Source organism: Arachis hypogaea, chromosome 7, assembly GCF_003086295.3.
Source record: "Arachis hypogaea cultivar Tifrunner chromosome 7, arahy.Tifrunner.gnm2.J5K5, whole genome shotgun sequence".
Classification (NCBI taxonomy): Eukaryota; Viridiplantae; Streptophyta; class Magnoliopsida; order Fabales; family Fabaceae; genus Arachis; species Arachis hypogaea.
In genome coordinates this window covers 41,753,876-41,766,540 of record NC_092042.1, presented here as the reverse complement: position 1 = coordinate 41,766,540, position 12,665 = coordinate 41,753,876, and the positions used below count along the sequence as shown (strand labels likewise).

General features: G+C 27.7%; 1 protein-coding gene across 2 annotated transcripts; it reads right to left on the bottom strand.

The window, feature by feature from the left end:
• Positions 1-5,964: 5,964 nt before the first annotated feature.
• Positions 5,965-8,580, bottom strand: LOC112702967 (uncharacterized). 2 transcript variants are annotated; one of them, XM_072199395.1, is made up of 3 exons: positions 8,344-8,580; positions 7,568-7,697; positions 5,965-6,853 (listed from the first exon to the last, which is right to left on the bottom strand). In XM_072199395.1, the coding sequence occupies exons 1-3, from the start codon at positions 8,444-8,446 to the stop codon at positions 6,097-6,099; spliced, it is 990 nt and encodes a 329-aa protein (XP_072055496.1). In that variant the 5' UTR covers positions 8,447-8,580; the 3' UTR covers positions 5,965-6,096. The 2 variants fall into 2 exon arrangements, with proteins under 2 accessions (XP_072055496.1, XP_025610012.1); XM_025754227.3 differs by having other exon boundaries at positions 8,317-8,572.
• Between the last annotated feature and the right edge of the window lie 4,085 nt (positions 8,581-12,665).

The window sequence follows — 12,665 nt, the reverse complement described above, 5'->3', positions numbered from 1 at the left end:
AAGAAAGGATTGGGCAAAGAGTTTGGATGATGCTTTGTGGGCATACAGAACAGCATTCAAAACTCCAATAGGAACCTCTCCATACCAACTGGTGTATGGGAAGGCCTGTCATCTGCCCGTGGAACTGGAACATAAAGCCTACTGGGCAACCAGGTTCCTAAACATGGATGCTCAATTAGCTGGTGAAAAAAGATTGCTCCAGCTAAATGAGCTAGAGGAATTCAGACTCAATGCCTTTGAAAATGCAAAAATTTATAAGGAAAAGGCAAAGAAGTGGCATGACAAGAAGTTGTCATCCAGAGTCTTTGAGCCAGGACAAAAAGTTCTGCTCTTCAACTCTAGGCTCAGATTGTTTCCAGGAAAACTTAAGTCCCGGTGGAGGGGTCCGTATGTGATTACAAGAGTGTCACCATATGGATATGTTGAGCTTCAGGATATTGATTCTGACAAAAAGTTCATTGTTAATGGACAGAAAATCAAGCATTATCTTGAAAGCAATATTGAGCAGGAATGCTCAAAACTGAGGTTGGAATGATCCTCAGTAAAGGTCCAGCCAAAGACAATAAAGAAGCCCTTGCTGGGAGGCAACCCAGTCATTAGCAGGTTATATGTTTTGTTTCTACAGAGGCAAGTATCAAAAATGAAGGAATTCACAGAGTTACAGAAGGATTTGGTGCAAAAAGCAGAGAAACAGAGCTTACTGGCGAAAAAACGCCAGTAAAGGTGCCATTTTGGGCGTTAAACGCCAGAATGGGCACCATTCTGGGCGTTTAACGCCAGGTGTGCAGCATCCTGGGCGTTTAGCAAAACGCCCAGTGATAAAGGGAATCCTGGCGTTTAACGCCAGCCAGGGCACCTGGCTGGGCGTTAAACGCCCACATTGGCTAACAAATGGGCGTTAAACGCCAGAATGGATACCATTCTGGGCGTTTAACGCCAAAATGGTGGGGGACCAAGATTTTGCTTTCCAATCAAATTTTTTTTCAAACTTTCCTTTTTTGACCCATACTTTTCTACATAAACACATTTCAACCTTTCATCATTCACCTTCAAATCTTCAAAAATCAAAATCATTCTTCAAATCTCTCAAATCAATCCCAAATCTTGTTCAAAAACTCACCAATCTCTCAAAGTTATGTACTTCCATCTGGACAAAATAAGAGAAATCTTCAAATTTAGTGACGGTTTTAAATCGTCGCTAAAAATTTCATGACAGTTCAAAAAAATCACGAAATATAAAAAAAACTGTCACAAAATTTCGTAATTTAATGTCAGTTTCAAAACGTCGCAAAATACAATATAAAATTCATCTCGACAAGTGTTATAAATTCGTGACGGTTTTATACTTTAAAAACCGTCATAATTAGTTTAGCGACATTTCTTACCAACGGTGCTCCAAAACCATCACTATGTAAACTAACGATGCTTAAAATCTATGACACTTTTTTTAACCGTTGCAAAAATAGTTAGTGATAGTTAAAGCCGTCGCCAAACATTAAAAAAAAAAACCGTAGCAAAGTTGCTGTTTTGTCGTAGTGTGCACCAACGAGAGGTTTGAAATAAGTTCGAAAAATGGTAGCATGCTTAAAAATAACTTTGTTTGACAATAGCCAGTTTTATTAATAGGTGGTAACTATTGATCATAAAGAAAATATTTAAAAAAATATTGTATAAGAATTTTTTTTACAATTAAAAAAAATATTACATATATAATAAAAAATAGTCTTTATATATTTATATATATATATATTTATATATATATATATATATATATATATATAATTTAATTTATTTTAATGTATATGTTATATTTTATTATATATGCTAGTTAGTCACTGATTTTAGCATATATCTAACAAGATTGTAATGAAATTTCTTTCCTTTAATACTTAACCATAAAAATTACTTTGCAACAACAATTATATTTAGTAATAGTTAAGAAAAGGGAAAAAAGAAAAACTAATTTTTTAGCGATTATCAAATGGCCCCATTGGTTACTGAGGTAACCACAAATTTAGAAACGAGCTAGCTGTACTTGAAACTTGGTGTTTACTCACGAATTTTAATTTGGTGTCTCTCAAAGGTGGTCTGATTGAGTGTCATTTGGGTCATGTATGCCACTAACGAATGCTAATTGAAACTCGCTTTCGAAGACTTTTCTATGCGAAGTGTCAAAGTCCAGTGCCATTGATTGCACCCCGACAATGTACAACATACTTTCTCCACACACATGAATTTAATTTGAAGACAAGTATTATCATTGTTTTACAAATTCAAACACGTACGAGAGTACTACTTCACAACAACAGGGAAATACATGAAAAGTTAAATGGATAATTTAACTATTATAGTCAGACTTGCACGTTAGACTTTAAAAACGTTCGGTGTATCTTAGCTAGTAATTGCAATTTGGTGTATCTGATATTAATTCTTTGTTTTATTTTGTTTTTTATTTAATCTAAGTTGACTAATTTAGGACAAGTTATCCTTGTCGGAATAAGCCATTATTTCATGAGTGATTGTATTCTTAGTTGGCATCAAAATGAATTATATATGTAAATTGTAAGGAACCATGATGTAGGGATAATTATAACTTATCTGATTTCTCTTTTTTTATTTTTATTTTTTTGGTAAATCACTAAAAATGCACCTGAGTAATTTTATTTCTGACAAAAATATACTCAAATTTTATTATCAACCAAAATATCTTCAAATAATTTAAAAATGTCATAAAAACGTCCAACATTAAATATGTATTCTCAAAAAGATGCTTTAGAAATAGAATTTTAATTCGGTTTTTGCAAGCATGATTAAAAAAAGAGATATTTTTAATCTTAAAATTTAGTAATTTTTCGTTAAGTAAATATATATTTTTTTGTGATTTTTTTTGTCAAAAATCAACAATTTTAAAATGTATTTAGCAAAAAAATCAACAAATTTTAAGAATAATAATATCTTATTTTTTTATTATGCTTGCGAAAAATTGTATCAAAATTCAATCTCTAAAACATTTTTTGAGAAATACATATTTAATGTTGAATATTTTTGTCGCTTTTTTAAATTATTTCAGGATATTTTTGTTGATAGAAAAATTAAAATGTATTTTTATCAACAATAAAATTATTCGAGTGCACTTTTAATAGTTTACTTTTTTTTAATCAATAATGTATTGCACATTTTATTATTTGATAAAGTGTGGAGTCCAATAATAATTTTATACTCATTAAATGCACCACTTTTTATATGAACTATTAAATTGTATTAAATAAAAATAAAAAATATTATAAAAAAATATTAATGGACTTACAAATATAAAACATATTAATACATGCATATATAAATATATTTTAATATATACTATTTTAAAAATAACAAGTGTAGTTTTTTGTTTTTAAATAAATAATTTGACAGTGATATCACAATAATAAGTCCCTAATAATTTGACAATGATATACTCATCATCCAAATGTTTCACCAATGTAATTTTCAGTACAAATTAATGGTAAAGACAACAGAGAGATCGCATTTTTCTAAATCGTTAATGGATTAAAAAGCAAATTGATTTTCTTTTAAGATAAGAGCAATGTTATAACCAAAAGGGTATTAGTCAAAAACCAGTCAAATACGTTTGGGTGAATCTAAAATCTTTACGAGTTAATATATATGGATATTTCTTTTATTAAGTATCAGAATATTTCTTTTTTATACTAAATGAATGTTTTTTTATATATTTTTCGATTTTTTTGTATTGCAAATGTGAATGTCTCTATTTCTTTAAAAAATTCATATTTTTTTTTAAATTTTATAAATATTTAATTATTTTTGCTAAAATATAATTGGATGTTTCTTTTGTTAAGTATTAAGATGTTTTTTCATATTAAATGAATATTTTTTTTATAATTCTGTAATTATGTAGTTTATAGTCTCTTTAATCATCAAAACGATACTTAATATCGCAAAACGCAGAAAGCAACATCTCTGCAACAAAAAAACATGAAATCTCACTTTTTTTTATAAAATTTAAAAATAAAAAATACTAAAAAAAAATAAAAATAAAAAATCAAAAGCGCATCCTTAGATTACTATCAATTGAACTCTACAAATCAAAGTCAACATTTTTCCTATACACTTGCTACTTGGATTGAATACAGAACACCTAATCAAGTGTTTAATGATCAATGAAACTCAATTGTTTCATCTTTCTTCAATCTTCATTGATTCAGTTGAAGCATGGCGACAACTGTGTCAGAGAGTGGTGGCTCCTCCTCGGAATCGGCATTGATATTCATGGGGACAGGCTGCTCCAGCGCCATCGCCCTATCCGAGGTGCCTCATCTCTTTCTCCCATCTTCCCTGTCACGTTTGCTTCCAATCGCTCTTTCTCTCCCTCCCAACCGAAACGTGGAGTGCGTCATCGCGATGGAGCTTGCAGAGGCGTGGAATGAAGGAATCGAACGCGTTCTTGCAAGTGACGCCGCGGTTGAGGGTGGATAGGGTTTGAAGGAGGTGGTTGATGAGGGAAGAGGTGAAGGTTTTGTCGGTGACGAAGTCGAAGGTGAACTTCGTGTTGAAGCAGTTGTCTTGGATGCGCTTGTTGAGAACGTCGTGGAGAGCATGGAAGTCTCCGGCGCTTCCAGCAGCATTGGTGAGAGAGATTTATGTGTGTGATTTGTTAGAGGTGGATAGATTAATGTGAGAGAGAAGAAGAAGACTTTTATAGGTTTTAATTAGGTTTACCTAATTAATTTTAAATTTTTTAAATTTTAAATTTAAAAAATTTAAAATTAATTATTAATATAAATTAAAATATTTTTGTTTTGTTTTTAACTGATAAGCTTTTGGTTTCATATACTTTTCCTTAAGATAATGGTTAAAGATTGGGATGGGTGTTCATTCTAAAAAAAAGTCATACCTTGCAAAAATACTATATAAGCCCAAAATCAAATCCTGAATCTTCTTATATTAAGCTCTTTCAGATGTTACCATTGTTGAATATCGAATGTTATACAATATTGTTTATATATTTTTTAATATATCCTGAAAAAATACGAAAATAGTGAAATTTAAATGTTAATGTGTTTTATGTCAAATTATTGAGTTTAAACTATGCACTATAAATTGGAGCATTTTTTGTTTATGTAATTTTAGTTTATGAACTATTGTTGGATTTATATTTTCATTAATGAATTTAATATTTTATGTTTTATTTTTATTTATTTGAGTTATTTTTTATTTTTTGGACTGGATAGTTGTAGTTTTTACTATTTATTATAATTTATGAAATTTTATGTCCATGCACATCATGCATACCAAGTATTTGATAAAATATTTGAACTAGTTATAGAGTAGATTTTGCATTCTTGGTTTGGATTGAAAAATTGGGTGACTTTAAGTCATTAATGTCCAAGTTGATTGATAATTTATAAATATTAATTAGTCTTATTTTTACTAATTAAATGAGTAAGTTATTTAAGACTTGTGAATTAAGATTAACTAAGCCTAATTGACTTTCTTTAATTTGTAGAGATTGGTGAATCGGTTTTACTTTTTGTAATTATATCATGTTGTGGTTAATGACAAAGATATTAAATCGTGACCATACATTTATAGTTATCCTTTTTACTAGATTTTATCGTGATTATAGACATTTTTTTTGTAGTGAAGTGTTTTAAAAAAAAGGTTAACCTCAACATTTTTACTAAATTTTATTAAATTTAAAAATAATATTAGTAAAATTTTTAGTAACACAGAATATGTTTATCTTTTATTAAAATATTATTAATATACATAGATAATATTTTAATATTTTAATAACATACAATTTTTAAATATTAATAAAAGTCATGTAATAGTGAAGTATCTAATAGTGATAAGAGTTTGTTAGCTAGTAAAGTGAGATGGTTTATACTGGAAGTCTGGAACAGATACTTAGATTTGTCTTGAAGATCGAAAATATCTTAAGAATTTGTAATCGGTAAACTATTATGTAATTTATGAAAGAAATCTAATATACATGCATATATTACTTTTGTTATGTCGGAACGAACTCTATCTAATGGTATATAAAATACATTTACACGATAAATGAAGCATGGTCTAAAAGTTCCATGCAAGTTCATCCATATAGTTGATATCATGAGACATGAATTCAGAGTTAAGTACACTTTCCAGCAACCCAAAGTCAAAATTATTATTATTGTTATTATCATTATTGGAGCCCTCCAAAGAAGCATTAGTATTCATCTCAATGATATTATTAGCTTCTCTGATCTCGTCATCATCATCATCATCAGCAGCATGTAGTGAATGTTGCATTCCTTGCCCTTCTTCCAATGTCTGAACTCTGAAATCTTCAGCATCATGATCAGTCCTTGAATTCCATAATAAGCTATTCTTAGATGGGATACTATTATTCATGCGTGAATAATTATGAGAACAAATAATATTGGAGACATTACTATTATTACTATTATTATTCTCTATTATTCTTGATGGTTCATAACAAAAATCCGATGAGGTAACAATGCTAGACGGTGCTTGAACAACACTTGGTTGAGCCTGATTATTGGTAGGTAGTGAAGAAGAAGAAGAAAGGCCTTGGCTAGTTTCAATAATGGGAGCATTATTATTAGCACTGTTTGGCATATTTGAAGTAATAATGAGAAAGGAATCATTATTATTGTTAGAGAAGTTTGATGATGATGAGGTTGTAATTCTCCTGTGAGAAGAGAGAAGAGTGTGTGTTTGTGGATCTAGGCCTTGAGATATGAGCTTCTTTTTAATGCAAGAGTTCCAGAAATTCTTGACCTCATTGTCTGTTCTACCAGGTAGGTGCTTCGCTATTTGAGCCCATCTGCAACAACACACAAAATGATGCATATGTACAACCCCTTTTCTTGATTAATTATAGAACAAATTAAAGGGTTAAACACTAAAACGGATAACCGAAAATCTTGACAGTTATCCAAAAGAAGAGGTTAGTCATACCGTAGTCTAATTATATTCGTTATTTTAAATAATTATTTGTGACTATAAAATAAGAGTAATTATTTAATATTATGTAATTGAATATATGTATAAAATTATTTTATATTAATAATATATTAATATTAAATTTATAAAAAAATTCAAACGATATGTATAAAAAATTTAACTCAAAAATTAATTATTTTTCTGTCAATATTAACCATTTTTTTAATTTAGAATTCTAAATCTTAATTTTAAACTTTAATGATTTATTTAATTGCATACCTGATGAGTACATTTGCAAATATTTACATACCTAACCTAAGCAGCAATAGTTAAATAAATTTTCACGAACTTTTATTTAATTTTTTTAGTTCTTAGATTTAATACATATCTTAAATCAACACCGATTATTCAACGTGTATAAAAATTACTTGTGAGAAAATGATATTAAAAAATAATTGACAATAATCTCATTAAAAAGTTAGAAATATTTCTCTTTTCTGATCTATATAATTTTAGATATTGTCGGGGTAGTCCCTATTACTACTGTGGCATTTTGTTTGTGTGCTTCTAAGTTTCTAAGTTTAGCCTTTATTACCTGTTTCCGAGAATTCTATGAATGTCAATTATGATCTGCTCTTCCTCTAAAGTGAAGGAACCCCTCTTCAGATCTGGCCTCAGGTAATTTATCCATCTCAATCTGCAACTCTTTCCGCATCTTTGCAATCCTGCCCCCAAAAAATAGAAAAACACACACACAGCCCCCATATTATCTCTAATTTGATTTGTACTAGACTTCTATATCTTTTTTGTCTCATACACTAAATTAACACAAGAAAAATATTATAGATATAATATATTTTATTATTTTTATTCAACGATTAGTTAATAATATTTAAAAATATTAATTAAAAATATAGTGTTGCATTGCTGAACTAAAAATATTGACCTCATAACTAAAAATACTAATCAATATAAATTAAAATTGTTAACCATTGAAAAAAAATTTTCTTGATACAAATATTTTTATTACTAAAGGACACATAAAATTTAGTTCATGTAAATTTCAATTGTTATCTAATGATAAAAAGTGTATACATATATCAACTTAGTATATATAAAACTTTTTATTCTACTGCTTTTTCTTCCAAAACCCAAATTCCTATTACATCTTTTAATAAAAAAATAAAAATTACTCCTATGATAGAGAAGCTCACTAAAAAAATTTATTAGCGAAAATGTTTATCCTTTACTCAACTTTACTCTTTACTAAAAAAATTTTCCAACATTTACCCAGAAGTTAATTGTTTATGCTTATATATATATAGGGAAGAGAGAATGAAATGCCTGCAAATTTAGGGACAGAACTCCAACTTTTGTGGCCATGAGTTGTGATATATCTGAGAAGCTTCTCATCTTCTTCAGGAGACCACAACCCTCTTTTGATCTTCTGTTTGGTGCAGCAACGGTGCCCCATTTCTCTTTCTCTCTCTCTTCCAAAACCAGCACTAATGCTCTCAAGAGTGAATTGATACCAGCATTTGAATTTGGAGGCACTCCATTTATAAATGCTAACCTTTGTTAAGTGACATAATACAAAATGGGTCCCACGCTGTTGGATCATGAGTGAGAGAAATAATGATGATGGTTACTATAGACTATAGAGTGCATGACAAGTACTATATGCAATGGATTCTCTCTATCATTTGTCCAAATTGCAACACATAAAGTGTGTGCTAAGACTTTCAATTTTTATAAGTAATTAATAACACGTTTTTACCTTTTTTTTAAAGATAATTCATAATAAACATCTCATGTCATAAAACCGCTCATCCCAAAAGCGTAACTTGATAGAACAATTTAACACTAATGATTATATCTCTAATACTTCCTAAACCTTCATTGTACGTATTGTACGTTTAAGCCATTGGCTCCCTATATTTTCCCATTCAATTATTTTTGGAATTTAAACTATAGAAAGAGACATATGTAATTATTTTTTAGTATCTTCATAAATAATTATATCTTTAAAATATTCTTTCACATAAAAATCTCCTTTAAATTTGTATAAATATTTGTACAAGTCATTTTATTTATTTATTTGTTTTTTTTTAAATAATAATAAAGATTAAATTCTAAATTTTTTTATCATAAAAGCTTCGATATTCATTATGAAATTAAACTATTTTACTAAAAAATTTAAGCCAATAGAAAAAAAAAACACTTGGGTTTTAACATTATTTATTTTTTTGTGTGGAAGGAAGAGAACGGTAACGTAATAATCATGAGGGTATTTTCTTCTCTAATTTGTCTAGTTTGTTTAAGAATTTTATTAAAGTGGTGGGATCCCTTGCTCAGAATAAAAGATATAAGAATGGGGTTTTTGTGAATAAAATAAACTACTCAATGGAAAAACATAAATAATATTTCTTTCTATTAAAAGCAAACGCAAGTACGCGACAGTAAACCTTTGGGAAAAATAAGCAATAATATAAGCTATTTTGGGTGTTGATTCCTTCGCAAAGTTGATATGTCTCCTTATAAGGATAATTATTTTTTGTACAAGCAAGTATGTAATTAACCTGCATGTTCTTATATTTCTATTTTTCATCGAAGCCATATATAATGAATGTAAAAGTATTTTGGGAAAGTAAGGTTTATTTTTAAATTCTTGGAGAGAGAGAGAGAGAGAGAGAGAGAGAGAGGAGAGAGAGAGAGGAGAGAGAGAGAGAGAGAGAGAGAGAGAGAGAGAGAGAGAGAGAGAGAGAGAGGAGAGAGAGAGAGAGAGAGAGAGAGAGAGAGAGAGAATTTAAGATTAGGAAGAGACAACAATTGAGATCATAGGCATTTATTAACGTGTTTTTAAAAATTCTTTAACGTGAAGATAACGACGATGAAGTTATTGGCTTTGGCAATACAAGTATTCATGGTCTATAGTGATCTTTTGTGTTTTTTACTCTAATCTAAATTATTAAAAATGCGTTAACTACCAATTTAATATTCAAAAAATTTTATCGCTGATAATTTTTTTTAAAAGATATTATTAATAAAATAATTCTAGATTAATTTAAAAATATTAAAAAAATTAATAAATATTATATTTTTATTAAGAAACAAAAATTTTTTATATTTCACAAACAGTTTATCTATTTGATCTAAATTTTTGAAGCCTTATTTGAATAAATATTTAGAAAGTATAAAACAAATTTAGAATAAAAGTTGAATTCTCGTTTTTTTATTTTAAAATATGGCCATTCATAAAAAAAATTTAAAAATTCACTTGATAAAAAATTATTAAATTTTAAGGATAAAAATATTTTATTTTTTAATAATAATTACAAAAAATTGCATCAAAATTTGATTTTTAAAGTTATTTTTTAAATATATATTTAATATTTAGTTTTTTTATCGTATTTTTAAATCTTTTGAAAATTTATTTGTTGTTAACATTTTTTATAATTATTATCATTTTTTTGTTAGTAATATAAATTTTCGAATATCATTTTGATATTTTATTCTATTAAAAATATTTAATAGATAAAAAAAAACAACTCAAAATTATTTTATATTATATTCTTTAATTATTACTTATCTTATTTTATATTTTTTAATTACTAATAAAACAATTGAATAATATTAAGTATAATAAATATATAATTATAAATATTACATGCATACATTTTTTATTGTTAAATAAAATAAGCTATTGTTAGGTTATTATCTCCATAGAATAATTCCTAAAGTTTATGGTGGATTTCATTTTTTCCCTTCTCTCATTCAAGTCCTATTGTTATTGTATTTAGTTCTAAATTTAGTAAATGTATAGTACGCTCATATTCTTTAAGAAAAATGTTTTCAGAATTTATTATTTTTGGTTATTTTTTGTTATTAATTCATTTTTTTTAGTATAGTAATTTAATAATATATTTTAATCTACATTTTTAAACATTAATAATTAACTGATGACTAAAAATAATAAATTCTAATAATATGTAATAATTTTATTTTTTTATAGAATTTGGAGGTTTGATTTTTCTTTGAGAGTCAAGCAAGCATATATATAAATTTTTAGATTGTATAGCATTATTTTTCCCAATTCTAGTTCCATGTTATGTCGCGTCGTATTCGTATTTCGTATGCAATGTCAATGCAAGAAATAAACAATCAGTAAATTATAAACTAAAGCAAGGGAATCATCAACATAAAAAGAAAGGGAGAAGGGGGAAAGAGTTATCAAAATGGCCAATTTATTACCAAGACAAATCACGGTTTTATTTTATATTTAAAAAATGAGCTGTACTTAAAACTTCATGTTTACTCATCAAGTTGGTGTGTCCCTCAAAGGTCTAATTGAGTGTCATTTTTAGCTATGTCACTAATAACGATAATGCACAGCATAGTTTCTCCACACACATGAATTTGAAGACTAAATAAAAAAGGTTATTGTGTTATATAATTCATACACCTACAAGAATAGTAGTATGTACTTCAAGAACAGGGAAAAACCATGTAATGAATAATCTAATTTATTTGTTATAGTCAGACTTGCACGTTAGACTTTGAAAACTCTGGGTGTGTCGTCTTAGCCAGTAATTCCACTTTGGTGGGTCTAACAACTCTTTAAGTAATTCTATATATATATATATATATATATATATATATATATATATATATATATATATATATGACCACCGAGACTAATTCTAATGTATTAGCACAAATTATATATCGCTGTTGGAAATAAGCAATTCATGAATGCTTGTATATATTCTTAGTTGACATACAAAAAAAAAAAAAAGTGAGAACCTTTGTTACGTGATGTAGGGATTTTGTAATTTTATTCCACTGCTTATTATGCATGGGATCACACACATAATATTCCTCTTCATTATTGGATCCTTCATTAAGCATAAATTTTACGTCTTGGATGCATATAACGTTTACTAAGCAATTACATTTACCTTGTTTCCCCTTCTTATGAGTATTTTGGATGTCATATGGTTGTTTCTCTTTGTCGCTTGTTGATACGTACATCACTTGATGCAGTGTAATTGGTAGAAGAGTTGTATGAGAGTCCATTTTGTATGTAGCTGTCATTAAGGCAAAGAATTTGATAATCCATAATGTTTGGACTATTTAATGGTCTTAATAATAAAATTTTTTTTTTTTAATAATTATTAAATAATTTTTATAAATTAATTTTTTATTTATTATATAATTTTAAAATTGATATTTTATTTTATAATTATTAATTATTAATTATATTTATTAACAATTAAAAATAACAACAAAATAGATCTTTCATTAATTATGCATGATCTTTATAAATATTTTGACAATATAAATCAACGAATTAATTCAATTACGAAATCAAAATTCCTAATTTTCTCGCGAAACTGAAGGCAGAAGGGAACTGAGGGAAGCACAATTTTTGTCTTTCTACGTGGATTGTATGGACACGACGTGCTTATGCTGTTAGATGGTTTTTGGAACTGTCCTTCTATCGGGATCACCTTGGCAAGACATTTACGAAAATAAGGGATTAGGGCATCAATTGAGAATTTTGATTTTCATAGTGTTTCTAATTTTTACAGATTTAATGGATCAAGAGAAAAAAAATTCGATAATTTACATTGTCAAAATATTTATAGAGGTCACTATTAATGAAAAATATATTTTGTTGTTGTTTCTAATTA

Excerpts from the sequence above, each read along its gene's own strand:
- LOC112702967 (XM_025754227.3), bottom strand. The coding sequence starts at position 8,446 with ATGGGGCACCGTTGCTGCACCAAACAGAAGATCAAAAGAGGGTTGTGG. Across the intron at positions 7,698-8,316 it reads TTCTGTCCCTAAATTTGCAG|GATTGCAAAGATGCGGAAAG; the intron begins GCATTTCATTCT and ends TTTTGGGGGCAG. Across the intron at positions 6,854-7,567 it reads CATAGAATTCTCGGAAACAG|ATGGGCTCAAATAGCGAAGC; the intron begins GTAATAAAGGCT and ends GTGTTGTTGCAG.